Source organism: Ailuropoda melanoleuca, chromosome 15 (genome assembly GCF_002007445.2).
Source record: "Ailuropoda melanoleuca isolate Jingjing chromosome 15, ASM200744v2, whole genome shotgun sequence".
NCBI lineage: Eukaryota > Metazoa > Chordata > Mammalia > Carnivora > Ursidae > Ailuropoda > Ailuropoda melanoleuca.
Window position 1 is genome coordinate 28,809,447 of NC_048232.1, and position 15,770 is coordinate 28,825,216.

Sequence of the window (15,770 nt, forward strand, 5' to 3'; positions counted from 1 at the left end):
GATATAGGTCCTTTACGTCTCTGGTTAAGTTAATTCCAAGGTAACGTATGGTTTTTGGTGCTATTGTAAAGATTTCATCTTTTTGATGGCTAAGTAATATTCCACTATGTATATATACCACATATTCCTATCCATTCATCTGTTGATGGACATCTGGGCTCTTTCCATAGTTTGGCTATTGTGGACATTGCTGCTATAAACATTGAGGTGCAGGTACACCTTCAGATCAGTACATTTGTATCCTTTGGGAAAATCCCTAGTAGTGCAATAGCTGAGTCCTAGGGTAGCTATATTTTTAACTTCTTGAAGAACCTCCATAATGTTTTCCAGAGTGGCCGTACCAGCATGGCTTTCCCACCAACAGTGTAAGAAGGTTCCCCTTTCTCCACATCCTCACCAACATTTGTTGATTCCTGACTTGTTAATTTTAGACATTCTGACTGGTGTGAGGTGGTATCTCATTGTGGTTCTGATTTGCATTTCCCTGATGCCAAGTGATGTTGAGCATTTTTTCATGTGTGTGTTAGCCATTTGTATGTCTTCTTTGGAGACATGTCTGTTCATGTCTTCTCCCCATTTCTTGATTAGATTATTTGTTCTTTGGGTGTTGAGTTTGATAAATTCTTTGTAAATCTTGGATGCTAGCCCCAGATAAGACATTTGCAAATATCTTCTCCCATTCTGTAGATTGTGTTTTGGTTTTGTCAATTTTTTGCTTTGCTCTGCAAAAGCTTTTTATCTTGATGAAGTCCCAGTAGTTCATTTTTGCTTTTGTTTCCCTTGCCTTTGGAGAGGTGTGTAGCCAGAAGTTGCTGCAGTCGAGTTTGAAGAGGTTGCTGCCTGTATTCTCCTCTAGGATTTTGATGGATTCCTGTCTCACATTTAGGTCTTTCATCCATTTTGAATTTATTTTAATGTATGGTGTAAGAAAATGGCCCTGCTTCATTCTTCTGAATGTGGCTTTCCAATTTTCCCAGCACCATTTGTTGAAGAGACTCTCTTTTTTCCCATTGGATATTCTTTCCTACTTTGTCAAAGATTAGTTGACCATAGAGTTTAAGGTCCATTTCTTGTTTCTCTACTCTGTTCCACTGAACTATGTGTCTGTTTTTGTGCCAGTACCATACTGTCTTGATGATCATGGCTTTGTAATATAGCTTGAAATCCAGAATTGTGATGCCACAAGCTTTGGTTTTCTTTTTCAACATTCTTCTGGCTATTCAGGGTCTTATCTGGTTCCATACAAATTTTAGAATTATTTGTGCTAGCTCTGTGAAAAATGTTAATGGTATTTTGATAGGGATTTCATTGAATAGCAGTGTAGTCATTTTAACAATATTTGTTCTTCCAATCCATGGTATAGAATGTTTTCCCACTTCTTTGTGTCTTCCTCAATTTCTTTCGTAAGTGTTCTGTAGCTTTCAGAGTACAGATCCTTTATCTCTTTGGTTAGGTTTATTCTTAAGTATCCTACAATTGTAAGATGAATATTACTCAGCCATTAGAAAGAATGATTGCCCAACATTTGCAGCAACATGGACGGGACTGGAGGAGATTATGCTAAGTGAAATAAGTCAAACAGAGAAAGAATTATCACGTGGTTTCACTCATTTATGGAACATAAGAAATAGCAGGAAGATCGGTAGGAGAAGGAAGGGAAGATTGAAGGGGTAAACAGAAGGGGGAATGAACCCTGAGAGACTATGGACACTGGGAAACAAACTGAGGGCTTTAGAGGGGAGAGGGTTGGGATACTGGAATAGGCCATTGATGGGTACTAAGGAGGGCACATATTGCATGGTGCACTGGGTGTTATACGCAATTAATGAATCATGGAACACTACATCAAAAACTAAGGATATACTGTATGGTGACTAACATAACATAATAAAAATTATTATAAAAAAAGATAAAAAGCTTCTGCACAGCCAAGGAAACAGTCAAGAAAACTAAGAGGCAGCCCGCATAAGATATTTGAAAATGACACTACAGATAAAAACTGGTATCCATGATTAGTATTTCCTTCCAGAGACCAGTGCACTGGCTGTGCTTTAGGTCTAGTGTGGGATAAGAAGATTTCTCACGTGATAAATGCCATGTAAAACTTTGTAATATTCTGTGGGTTGAGCCTAAAAGATTACACATAGGATTTTAACTTTGATCTGCACTCCCTAATTTTATACAAAGATGTGTGTGTGTATACACATATGTATATATATACACACACATATATATACACACACACACAGATACATACACATACACATATTCATATATTCACTTGCATGTGAACATATATATTCATATATTGCACATATGCATGTTTTAGAAGTCATGAGGACTTTTGGAAACCTTCAATTCTAGTCCCTCAGGGTTTATTCTTGCCTTCCTCCATCATATGTATATGTTCTTTCTTCCAGTATTAACCTCGAATCTTAAAACATCAACAGATTTACGTATTTGTTCAATCCTACAATGCTTCAACCTTGTTAAAGAACTGTTCAGCACATACCACTAAAAAAATAAACCTATTCAAAATAGTGATTTTCTTGCTGTCTGCCCCCATATATTTTTTTATAATAATTTTTTATTATGTTATGTTAGTCACCATACAGTACATCCCAAGTTTTTGATGTAAAGTTCCATGATTCATTACTTGTGTATAACACCCAGTGCACCATGCAATACGTGCCCTCCTTAATACCCATCACTGGCCTATCCCGATCCCCCACCCCCCTCCTGTCTAAAGCCCTCAGTTTGTTTCCCAGAGTCCATAGTCTTTCATGGTTCATTGCCCCTTCTTTTCACCCCCCTTCCTTCTTCCCTTTCTTCTCCTACCGATCTTCCTAGTTCTTATATTCTTGCCCAAGACTGAGGGTATGTTTCAAAGGCTGTATTGATGACTTATTTGGATTAGTGTTATTATTATCCCTTCACTAGGTTCATTTCATTAAGTTTGCTTTCAGTTTTAGTTGCTTCATCTTATCCTTGTTATTTAATTCTATTTTTGTAATGTGTAGAGCATTAGCTTGCTTCCATAAGTAAGTATTATGCAAAAGATATATGTCCTTCCCCTTGCATTCTCAAGTCCTCTCTTCCACCCCTGTTTTCTTATAGGTAGCTTACTGTATTATTGTCATGTTTATTTTTCCTGTGCTTCATTTTGTAAAGTTAGTGTCTATTTCTCTCTCTATTTTTTTTCTGGTTTCTTCTTTCTGACCCCAAATGTAGCATACTAGATTCACTATTTTTAAGAGTTTTTTTCACTTAAACATTAGCTCCTAGAAATCTCTTCTTGTCAGGTTATAGAACTATTTATTATTTTACACAAATACACAAAGCAGTTTATATTATATGCCATAGATTATACTATACCATAGTTTATGGTATATACCTTAGTTTATTCAACCAATATACTATTCTTGAACATTTAGATGGTTTTAAATATTTTGCAATTGCAGATAATACTGTAATGAATAACCTTGTACATAGGAACTTTTATTGTTTGGTCTATTGTTATAAATTAAGCTAATGTATAAGTAACCCAAAAGTATAGACTACTATGAAATATATTTGATGTCTCAGAGTATTTACGAAATAATAAGTTTCAGTAGTACCCATTAAAACTTTTCTTATTGGGGCACCTGGATGGCTCAGTAGGTTAAGTGTCCAACTCTTGATTTTGGCTCAGGTCATGATTTCAGGATTGTGAGATCAAGTCCCTTGTCAGGCTCAGTGTTGGACATGGAGCCTGCTTGGAATTCTCTCTCTCCCTCTCTCCCTGTCCTTCCCCCCTCATAGGCACACGTTCTCTTTCTCTCTCAAAAAACAAAAACAAAAACAAAAACAAAACAACAAAAAAACCCTTTTCTTACCATTTTCATGTCAGACCTCACATTAGGACTATTTATTTATAGATATAAAAGTGAGAGAAAATGCTACTGTACACTTGATATAAATTCAAAACTGGAATTTTCGTAGTAGATCTGTTTTTCCATTTAGTGAACAAAATGCATCTCTTTATTTAGCTCATTTTGGAGTACCAGATGAAAATCTAATGCTTGTGAGTCAAGATTCAGTTTCAAAACCCCAAATGCAAGTAGAGAAACAAATAACTTCCAGAAGTGAGAGACGCCATAGTAAGTATAATAGTTATGGATAACTTTAAGGTATTTTAAACCCATCAAAATTTTTTTCTTTGGTTCATGAATACATATTTGAGCATATATATTATGGAAATTTTACACTCTGACCCTAAAGTGTGAGAATGCAGAGATAACTAGAAAACAAAAGCAAAAACCTTAATACCTTCAGGTTGAAGTTTCTAGACATAAGATTATTTCACAGCCATAGGACACACACTCAGTATCCACGAAGGCCCAATAAGTGCTCAGTAGTATCTCAAAGTATCTTTCAGCTGACTCTGGGAGATTATAGGTTCCAGGAGATTATGACCAATGGTCACTTCTGACCTGCAGCAGTGTCATTCTGACATATGCTCCAGTTGAGAAAAGTGAGGGGTTTAGTTAGGCCACACTATTTGTCACCATTTGTCACTGAGAGAGCTGCCAGTTATGGAGTTGGTTAATTCAGACAATAAACTAAGTTGAAAGTAACAAGCCTTTATTTACTTGCTGTGACATTATAAGCAAAAGTAAATATAAAAGGGTACCAGCCCCACCAATATTTCAACCAGTATTTCATTTTCCCATGAAATGACATCAGGCAAGCATCAGATGTACCAGTGCAGATGGGTGAGGAATGTCGTACTGTGTCTTACACATACACACTTATATACAACTATGTAGGTACCATTATCTACCAGTATAGTAGTACTCACATTATACCAATTCTGTAGTTGTGATATATATATCAATTTATTTGCCCAGTCTCCTATGCTTTAACATTTAAGTGACTTTAAGTATTTTGCAATTACAAATAAGGCTGTAATGAATAAACTTGTGCATATAAGTTTTTGTTGCTTTCTCTATTATTGTATCAGCCTAAAGAATAAATCACCCATGAAACCTGAAGACCAATATAAAATATATTTGTTGCTTAGGCATATTTATAAAATAATGAGACAATTTCAAAGTTTTCATTTTCATAACAATTCTAGTATTATAATAATTTACTTATGATTTTATGGAAATGAACAAATGCTACTATACACTTGTTTTAAATTTGAAATCTAGAGATTTCACAATTGATCTGTTTTTCCATTTAGAAGACTAAATCTATCTCTTTATGTAGCTTATTTTGGTGCACCAGATGAAAATCTTATGTTTGAAAATCCAGAGTCAGCATCAAAATCCCAAGTGCAAGTAAAGAAACCAATAACTTCCAAAGAGGGGAGACACAAAAGTAAGTATAATAATTATAGGAAAATTTAAATCATTATTATTATTAGTTTATTATTTAATAATATTTTTTATTATATTATGTTTGTTACCATACAGTACATTCCTAGTTTTTGATGTAAAGTTCCATGATTCATTACTTAAATTAACCTCATCAGAAGATTTCTTTTGGTTCATGAATATGTATTTTAACACATTTTTTTTTTAAAGATTTTATTTATTTATTCGACAGAGATAGAGACAGCCAGCGAGAGAGGGAATACAAGCAGGGGGAGTGGGAGAGGAAGAAGCAGGCTCATAGCAGAGGAGCCTGATGTGGGGCTCGATCCCATCACGCCGGGATCACGCCCTGAGCTGAAGGCAGACGCTTAACCGCTGTGCCACCCAGGCGCCCCTTTAACACATATTTTATAGAAACTTTGCACTCAGATTTAAAGTGTAAATATCCTAAGATAGAGACAAAAGTAAAATTAATACCTTTTGGCTGGTATTTACATGGTCAGTAATTATTAAGTACCAAGATAGCTTCTCTACAAAGACTAATGAAAATTGTTCACATGATTTTTTTCACTTCACCTCCATGGGAAGAAAATTTGATAATTTTTTGGCATATTTAGAAATTCCATTACATTTGTTTATTATTTATTTATTTATTTATTTATTTATTTATACTTAGCATTTCCCCTTGAAAAGCAAAAAAAATGATATGATATCACAGGAAAATCTATTTCCTGAGGAGAAAGTTTTATTTTCAAGAAATCGGTTTCAAACTAAGAAACTTGAGCTACCAGAAACATGAATCTTGATAGCAAGTAATTAAATATAAATCTTATGAACTATGTTTAATTAAATTCAGGAGAACACTGATTTGGGTTTAGAATATATCTTCAACCATATGCTCTTTGGTAATTATTCCCATCACACTTCAGATCTTTATTGATGATTTATCTGTTTGTTTTATAATTACTGAATTAGATGTGTTAAATCTCACACTGGGATTTCTCTATTTTTCCTGTAGTTGTTCCAGGTTATGATTTATATTTATGGTACTCTATTATTTATGGTATATGAATTTAAGATTGGTAATGTTCTTGGAGGACAGAACATTTTGTCTTAATGAAAAGACCCTCCTTATCATTTTACAGTTTTTGTTTATATTCCTTTAAAACTACTTTATCTACTATTAATGTACCTCCACAAACATCTGGTTGGTATTTGTAGCATACATTTTTTTCTATCCTGTTTCTTGTATCTTTATGATTTTGCTGTATCTCTTGTAAGAAAATTATAATTGTATATATTTTAAAATTCAGCTTGATCCTTGTCTTTTTATTAGAGCTCAATCATATATAATCCAGTTATTTATATTTTTAGGAGTAATTGCACAATTTTCTTGGCTCTTCCTATTTTTCTTTCACTTTTTCACCCTCTGAAATTTTTTATCCTTGTATATATTTTTCCTTAGCCTTATCTGATCCAAAAAATTAGACTTTATTCTAAAGTGTAAATACTCTAAAAAAACTAAAGAATAATATTAAATGTGTAAATATAATAATATTTATATTAATATCTGTAAATTAAATATTTTTAAATCTTCTGTATATCTAAGAAGTAACAAGACTGCGTATATATGTAGAAGTGAAAAATGTGTTCACATGATGTTTATATTTCAACTTAGACAGGATTTGCTTATATCATTAAAAAATGACATGATGTATTATTGGATAATTAATGTAGATTATAAATCTAGAAGTTCCACAATAGATCTGGTTCTCTATTTAGTGCTTTTATGAGCCTTTCTTCCTGAAGCCCAGAAAATATACAAGGTATCAGATGAAAACCTTTTCCCTGACACTTGGGACTGTTAGAAAGAAAAGACTCACTAGTGAATATGATAATTATGAATATTTTTAAATTACTTAAAATTTTAATTGATTAGGCAGAATTTTGTCCATGGATATATATTCAACTATAAGCTTACATATATCTGTTAAGTCAAATTTTTATTGTGTTATTTAAATTTCTTTTTTCTTGATTTCCTTGAATTTTGCTTGTCCTATCAATTACAGAGAGATGTGTCTTGAATAATCTCACAATTATTGTGGACTTAACTATTTCTTCCTGTAGTACTGTCCATTTCATTATATTGCCTATTTTCCTTATACTGATTAGGTTGTTAGGTGCATAAAAATACAAATGTTAGATAATTCCTTATGGACTCAATAATTTCTTTTTATGAAAGGTCAGTCGGTCTCCAGTGGGGTCTTTTGACTAAAATCCTATTTTGCCTGACATTGACATAACTATTGCATACTTATTTTGGCTAGTATTTACATGGTAAATCTTTCTTCACCTACTTAGATTCCAATATTTGTATTCTTTTTATTTAGTAGTGTCACTTATTTTTTTTATTTTTTTTAATTTTTTTTATTTATTATTTTTTTATTATATTATGTTAATCACCATACAGTACATCCCCAGATTCCGATGTAAAGTTTGATGCTTCATTAGTAGTGTCACTTATAAATAACCTGTAACTATTTATAAATCTAGTGTGACTGTCTCTATCCCTATAACATATAATCCATTTATAATTATTGTACTTATTGATACATTTGAATTTAAATATTTCTTTTTGGAGTGCTTTATATTTTTCCTATCTGATCTAGATTTCTCTCTATTTCATTTCCTTATTTTGGAACTATTACTTTCTAATCAGTCTAACTTTATTTTTTTTAAATACTTATTTATATATTTGAGAGAAAGAAAGAGCATGCAAGCGTGGGTTGACGGGGAAGGGACAGAGAGAGATGGAGAGGAGAGAGAGAATCTCAAGCAGACTCCCATCAGGGCTGACACAGGGCTAGATCCTATGACCATGAGATCATGACCTGAGCCAAAATCAAGAATCAGATGCTTAACAAACTGAGCTACCCAGACTCCCCCAATCAGTCTAACTTTTTAATCAGTCATATATGTTGTAAAAAATTTAAGTATTTAAAAATTGTGGGGGCACCTGGGTGGCTCAGTCATTAAGCTTCTGCCTTCAGCTCAGGACGTGATCCTGGCCTTCTGGAATTGAGCCCCACATCAGGCTCCCATGCTGGGAGTCTGCTTCTTCCTCTCCCACTCCCCCTGCTTGTGTTCCCTCTCTCACTGGCTGTCTCTCTCTCTGTCCAATAAATAAATGAAATCTTTAAATAAATAAATAAATAAATAAAAATTGTGAATGCCCTTAATAAAATAAAGTCTAATTATAGCTTTGTAAGTGTATGTATAAAGTAACAAGAGTGCCTTCTCATACTTTAAGGAAAACATTGTGATGATTTTTACATTTAATTTTATAGTCTGTTTTGAAAATGCACCAGACTTTTTTTTTTTTTTTGGCAGGGTGGGGAGAGTGTGTTTGATTTGTTTAAATCGTGTTTATTTGCTTAAATTTTATAAAACTAGAAGGAAGCTTTAAGTGATTCTTTATTAATAATAGACTTCACTTTTACTTTTTATTGAATTAAAAGCCTCTAATTTTGTAGCTGAGAAAATGGATGAGAAAGCAGGTGAAAATCTTTCACCTGAAGATAATAAAGTTTTAATCTCAAAAGGCTCATCTCAAATTAAGACACTTGGAGCTGCCAGCAAAGCAGGATTTAGTAGTAAGTATACTTATTAAAAATATTGTGTAAGGATATTTAATTAAATTTCTCTCTTTAGCTCATGACTATATATTCAATCATATAAATGAATGCTATATACTGTGTCAGATATACATATATGTACATATATACCTATGTATATGTACATAACATACATAACATGTGTGTGTATGTTCTCCATTTAGTTAAGTTGATTAATTATGTTGTTGCCTTCTTAATTTCATTGAAGTTCTATGTTTATCATCTGTGAGGAAAGTACATTAAATTCAACTACTGTGATTGTTTATTTCTCTATTACTCCTTTTAGTTCTGCCAATTTTCATTTTATGTTTCTAAAGCTTTTTTTAATATATATAATAAATATATAGATTTGAAAATGTCATATGTTCTTAGTGAACTGAAATTTCTGTCTTTATGATGAACATTTTTTAGAAACTTCTTTGTGTGCTTTTAGTCTATTTTATCTGATATTAACATAGTTTCTTTCTTTATGTTAATTATGTACATAAAATAAATTTTTCATCATTTTGCTTTCAGTCTTTACATATTGCTATGAATTAGTTGTGTCAATTTAAAATAAAAGGCATTGTGATTTATTATTTTTTAATCCAATGTAATAATCTTTGTATTTTAAATGGAGCATTTAATACATTTACATTTAATGGAAGTACTGATTTTTTTGAGGTAAATATACCATCATTTGTATTTTGTCTTTCTTACCTGATCTGTTTTTAATATTCTTTTAAATTTATTTCAAATGTATTCCTTATCATTTCTTTTTTCCCTCACCCACATCTATTATAAAAATATTGAATTCAGTCCTAAATTGTAAATACCTTATCAAACTATTCTCTTGAAAAATATAATTTCTATAATTCACACTCATTCTATAAATAACTATGTCAACAATATGTATATATCACTATTTCAACAATGTGGTATTTGATTATGTAGTTTCAAAACATGAGAGGAAGTATTCCCAGAGAATTGAAATGTATTTGGTTTTTTTGATAACAAAAAATACTTTTAATGCTAACGACCACAATTCACAATGAAATTATAATAGATATGAATTGGTGTCCCCCTCAAAAACACAACCTGCATAAGAAAGAAATTATAAAATGTATTTGAATTACAAAAGTTTTTCAATAAATACAATTGCCTATTTAATGGGTTAAAAGAATTCTTCTTATAGCTCAGAAAGCAGAAGATGTGTTAGATGAAAATCTTTTACCCAAGGCTAAAGTTGTATTGTCAAAAAGCTAATCTCAAACTAAGAAACTTAGACCTATCAAAATGAAACTAAGTAGTAAGTATGACAATTTTCAATGTCATTGATTTATTTTTAATTAAAGCAAGTAGCAAAACTTTGTCCTTAGGTTTATGAGTGTTCAATCAATCATGTCTTTTGCATACATCTATTAGATTGAATGTGTTGTTCAATTCTTTAATTGAAGTTCTTTCTATTCTGTTATTAAGAGATGTTTATTAAATTCTTCCACCATGGTTATAGATTTCTCTGTTTTTCCTAGTTTTGCCAGATTGGTTTATATATTTGGAAACTGTGTTATTATGGTGACTAACATAATAAAAAATATTATTATAGGGGCACCTGGGTGGCACAGCGGTTAAGCGTCTGCCTTCGGCTCAGGGCGTGATCTCAGCGTTTTGGGATCGAGCCCCACATCAGGCTCTTCTGCTGTGAGCCTGCTTCTTCCTCTCCCACTCCCCCTGCTTGTGTTCCCTCTCTCGCTGGCTGTCTCTATCTCTGTAGAATAAATAAATAAAATCTTTAAAAAAAATATTATTATAAAAGTTAAAATAATTAAAAAAATAAATGTATACTAATTTGTACTTGTTATTTATATCTGATACAGAGCCTTTGTCTCTGTAAAAGTATTCTCTTTCGCTCTAGGACTGCTTTTGTGTCTTAATGTTTATATTGTCTGTTAATAATATAGCTATGTTTGCTTTCTTGTGATAAGTATTTATAGTTTTTTGTTAAGAGTTCAGAAAGAAGTTAATGGTGCCTGTAGGGCCTCAGTAATTTTCTCATAATGATTCTGAACCACAAGAAAAGCAAAACAATTTCTTTATTAATTGCTTGTGTCCAAACAACTTAGCACCTGTTAGGAAATGCATAACTTTTGTGGGAGCATAAATTTTCAATAAATTTGGACTTATATCTAGAAGCATGATTGCTGGAGCATATGGTAAGACTATACTTAACTTTGTAAGAAACTGCCAAACCATCTTCAAAGTGGCTGTAGTGTTTTGCATTCCCACCAGCAGTGAATCAGAGTTTCCACTGATTTACATCCCTGGTGTCATTTGTTGTTTTCAGTGTTTTGGATTTTAGCTATTCTTATAGGTGTGTAATGGTATCTCATTTTTAATTTTTTTTTCATTTTTTTATTATGTCATGTTAGTCACCATACAGTACTTCATTAGTTCCCAATGTAGTACTCCATGATTCATCGTTTGCACACAATACCCAGCACTCCTTGCAATATGTGCCCTCCTTAAAACACATCACTGGGCTAATCCATCCCTCAACCCCCTTCCCTCTGAAACCCTCAGTTTGTTTCCCAGAGTCAATAGTCTCTCATGGTTTGTCTCCCCCTCTGATTTCCCCCTTCATTTTTTCCTCCATTTTTCTAATGTCCTCCATGCTATTCCTTATGTTCCACATATAAGTGAAACCATATGATAGTTGTTTTTCTTTGCTTAACTTATTTCACTTAGCATAATCTCCTCCAGTTCCATCCATGTCAATGCAAATGGTGGGTATTCATCCTTTCTGATGACCGAGTAATTGTCCATTGTATATATGGACCACATCTTTATCCGTTAGTCTGCTGAAGGGCATCTCAGCTCCTTCCACAGTTTAGCTATTGTGGACATTGTTGCTGTGAACATTGGGGCGCATGTGCCCCTTCTTTTCACTACATCTGTATCTTTGGGGTAAATACCCAGTAGTGCAATTGCTGGGTCATAGGGTAGCTCTATTTTTAACTCATTGTTTTAATCTATAATTCCCTGATGACATATATGTAGAACATCTTTTCAATGCTTATGTGCCGTCTTTATGACTTCTTTGTTAAGGTATCTGTTCCCATAATTTGCCCATATTATAATTGGATTATTTGTTTTCTAATTGTCTAGTTTTAAGTGTTCCTTATATTTTGAATAACAGTTCTTTATCAAATATGTGTTCTGCAAATATTTTCTTCTAACCTGTGTCTTGTTTTTTATTCTCTTAATACTGTCTTTCACAGATCAGAAGTTTTGTTGGTATTGTTGTTGTTGTTGTTTTTAAATGAAATCTAACATCAATCTTTTTCAAGGAATGTACTTTTGGTTGTACCTAAAAAGTCAGCGATTCATCACTTACATGTAACACCCAGTGCTCATCATAACAAGTGCCCTTAAATGGGTGATAGGTATTAAGGAGGACACTTATTATGATAAGCACTGGGTGTTACATATAAGTGATGAATCACTAAATTCTACTCCTGAAACCAATCTTACACTTTATGTTAACTAACTAAATAAGTCATCACCAGTTTGCATTCCCACCAACAGTGTAAAAGAGTTCCCCATTCTCTGTATCCTAACCAACACCTGTTGCTTCCTGTGTTGTTCATTTTAGCCATTCTGACAGGTATGAGGTGATATCTCGTTGTAGATTTGACTTGTATTTCCCTGTTGATGAGTGATGTTGAGCATCTTTCATATGTCTTTTGGCCATCTGGATGCCTTTGGAAATATATCTATTCATGTCTTCACACATTTTTTACCTGGGTTATTTATTTTTGGGGACTTGAGTTTTATAAGTTCTTTATATTTTTTGGAAACTAACACTTTCTCACATGTCATTTGCAAATAACTTCTCCCATTCCGTAGGTAGCCTTTTACTTTTGTTGATTGACTGCTTCAGTATGCAGAAGATTTTATCTTGATAAAGTCCCAATAGTTCGTGTTTGCTTTTGTTTCCCTTACCTCAGGAGACATTTCTAGGAAGAAGTTATTATGCCTGATACAAAGAGGCTGTGTTCGCCTCTAGGATTTTGATGGTTTCCTGTCTCACATTTAAGTCTTTCATCCATTTTGAAATTGTTTTTGTGTATGGTGTAAGAAAGTGGTCCAGTTTCATTCTTTTGTATGTTGCTGTCCAGTTTTCCCAACACCCACCATTTGTTAAAGAAACTGTCTTTTTCCTGGATATTGTTTCCTGCTTTATTGAAGATTAGTAGACCATATGGTTGTGGGTCATTTCTGGGGTTTCTATTCTGTTCCATTGATCTATGTTTCTATTTTTGTGCCAGTCCATAATGTCTTGATGATTACAGCTTTGTAATATAGCTTGAGGTCTGCAATTGTGATGCCTCCAGCTTTGCTTGTCTTTTTCAAGATTGCTTTAGCTATTTGGGGTTTTTGTGGTCCTGTACAAATTTTAGGATTGTTTGTTCTAGCTCTGTGAAAAATGCTGGTGGTATTTTGATAGGGATTGCAATAAATGCGTAGATTGCTTTAGATAATATTTTTAACAAGATTTGTTCTTCCAATCAATGAGCATGGAATGCTTTTCCATTTATTTTTGTCCTTCGATTTCTTTCTCCAGTGTTTTACAGTTTTCAGATACAGGTCTTTTACCTCTTTGGTTATGTTTATTCCTAGGTAACTTACTGGTTTTGGTGCAATTGTAAATGGGATTGATTCCTTAACTTCTCTTTCTGCTTCTTCATTACTGATGTATAGAAATGCAATGGATTTCTATATGTTGATTTTGTATCTTGTGACTTTACTGAATTCATGTATCAGGTCTAGCAGTTTTTTAGTGGAGTCTTTCAGATTTTCTACATAGAATATCATGTCATCTGCAAATAAAGAAGGCTTGACTTGTTCCTTGCTGATTTGGACACCTTTTATTTCTTTTTGTTGGCTGATCACCGTGGCTAGGACGTCCAGTATTATGTTAAATAACAATGGTGGACATCCCTGTCTTGTTCCTCACCATAGAACAAGTTTTTTCCCCATTCAGGATGACATTAGCTATGGATTTTACATATATGGTCTTTCTTATGTTGAAGTATGTTCCCTCTACCCTATCCTGTTGAGGGTTTTTGTTTTGTTTTGTTTTGTTTTTTTTACCATGAATGAATGTTGTATTTTGTCAAATGCTTTTCCTGCATCTATTGAGAGGATCATATGGTTCTTATAATTTCTTTTGTTTATGTGGTATGTCACATTGATAGATTTGTGAACATTGAACCACCCTTGCAACCCAGGAATAAATCCCACGTGATCACGGTGAATGCTTCTTTTAATATACTGTTGGATTTGGTTTGCTAGTATTTTATTGAGTTTTTTTTTTTTTTGTATTTTGAAGCCCCTCTTTTTAAAACATTTTTTACTTAAAATCATTTAGGTAACATATCCTGTATTATCAGTTTCAGGGGTAGAATTTGGTGGTTCATCAGTTGCATATAACTAACCCAGTGCTCACTACATGAGTGCCCTCATTAATGCCCATCACCCAATTACCCCATTTTCCCACCCATTTTTGCATCCATGCTCATTAGGGACATTGGTCTGTAGTTGTCTTTTTTAGTGGAGTCTGTATCTGGTTTTGGTATCAAGGTAATGCTGGTCTCATAGACTGGGTTTGGAAGTTTTCCTTCATTTTCTATTTTTTGGAATAGTTTGAGAAAAATACGTACTAACTCTTCTTTAAAACTTTGGTAGAATTCGCCTGCGAAGCCATTTGGCCCTGGACTTTTGTTTGTTGGGAGTTTTCTGATTACTGATTCAATCTCTTTGGTGGTTATAGGCATGTTCACATTTTCTCTTTCTTCCTTTCAGTTTTGGTAGTTTATATGTTTCTAGGAATCTATCCATTTCTTCTAGGTCATCCAATTTATTGGCTTACGGTTTTTGTAATAGCCTCTTGCAATTGTTTGTATTTCTGTGGTGTTGGTTGTTATTTCTCCTCTCCAATTTATGATTTTATTTATGTGGGTCCTTTCTCTTTTCTTTTTGATAAGTCTGGCTAGAGGTTTATCAATTTCATTAATTTTGTCAAAGAACCAGCTCCTGGTTTCATTGATCTGTTCTATTGTGGTTTGTTGTTGTTCCTATATCATTTATTTCTGCTTTAATCTTTATTATTTCCTTCTACTGACTTTAGGCTTCATTTGTTCTTTTTCCAGCTTCTTTAGGTGTAAGGTTAGGTTGCATATTTGAAATTTTTCTTGGTTCTTGAGGTAGGCCTGTATTGCTATATACTTCCCTCTCGGACCACTTTTGCTACATCCCAAGGATTTTGGACTGTTATGTTTTCATTTTCAGTTTTCTCCACGTGTTTTTTAAATTTATTCTTTGATTTCTTGGCTGACACATTCATTATTTAGTAGCATGTTGTTTAACCTCCATGTATTAGTGCTCTTTCCAAATTTTTTCTTTGGTTGATTTCTAGTTTCATGGCGTTGAGGTCAGAGAAGGTACATGTTATGATTTCAATCTTTTTTATTTCTTGAGGCTTGATTTGTGACCTAATATGTGTTCTATTCTGGAGAATGTCCCATGTGTACTTGAAAAGAATGAACATTCTACTGTTTTAGAATGGAGTGTTCTGACTATATCTGTTGAGTCCATCTGGTCCAATGTTTCATGCAAAGCCATTGTTTCCTTGTTGATTTTCTTCTTAGGTGATCTGTCCATTGATGTAAGTGGGGTGTTAAAATCCCTTACTACT

At 33.2% G+C, this 15,770-nt stretch overlaps 1 protein-coding gene across 2 annotated transcripts in view; it reads left to right on the top strand.

Moving 5' to 3' along the window:
* CCDC7 (coiled-coil domain containing 7) overlaps nt 1-15,770 on the top strand; it is a 310,496-nt gene that overhangs the window by 245,690 nt on the left and 49,036 nt on the right. Inside the window, exons 20-22 of one of the 2 annotated variants that reach the window (XM_034643982.1) lie at nt 4,029-4,139; nt 5,254-5,364; nt 8,894-9,013. In XM_034643982.1, the coding sequence (XP_034499873.1) occupies nt 4,029-4,139; nt 5,254-5,364; nt 8,894-9,013 (342 nt within the window). Of the gene's footprint in view, nt 1-4,028; nt 4,140-5,253; nt 5,365-8,893; nt 9,014-15,770 lie in introns of those variants that run through there. The other variant, XM_034643983.1, reaches the window with a different exon arrangement.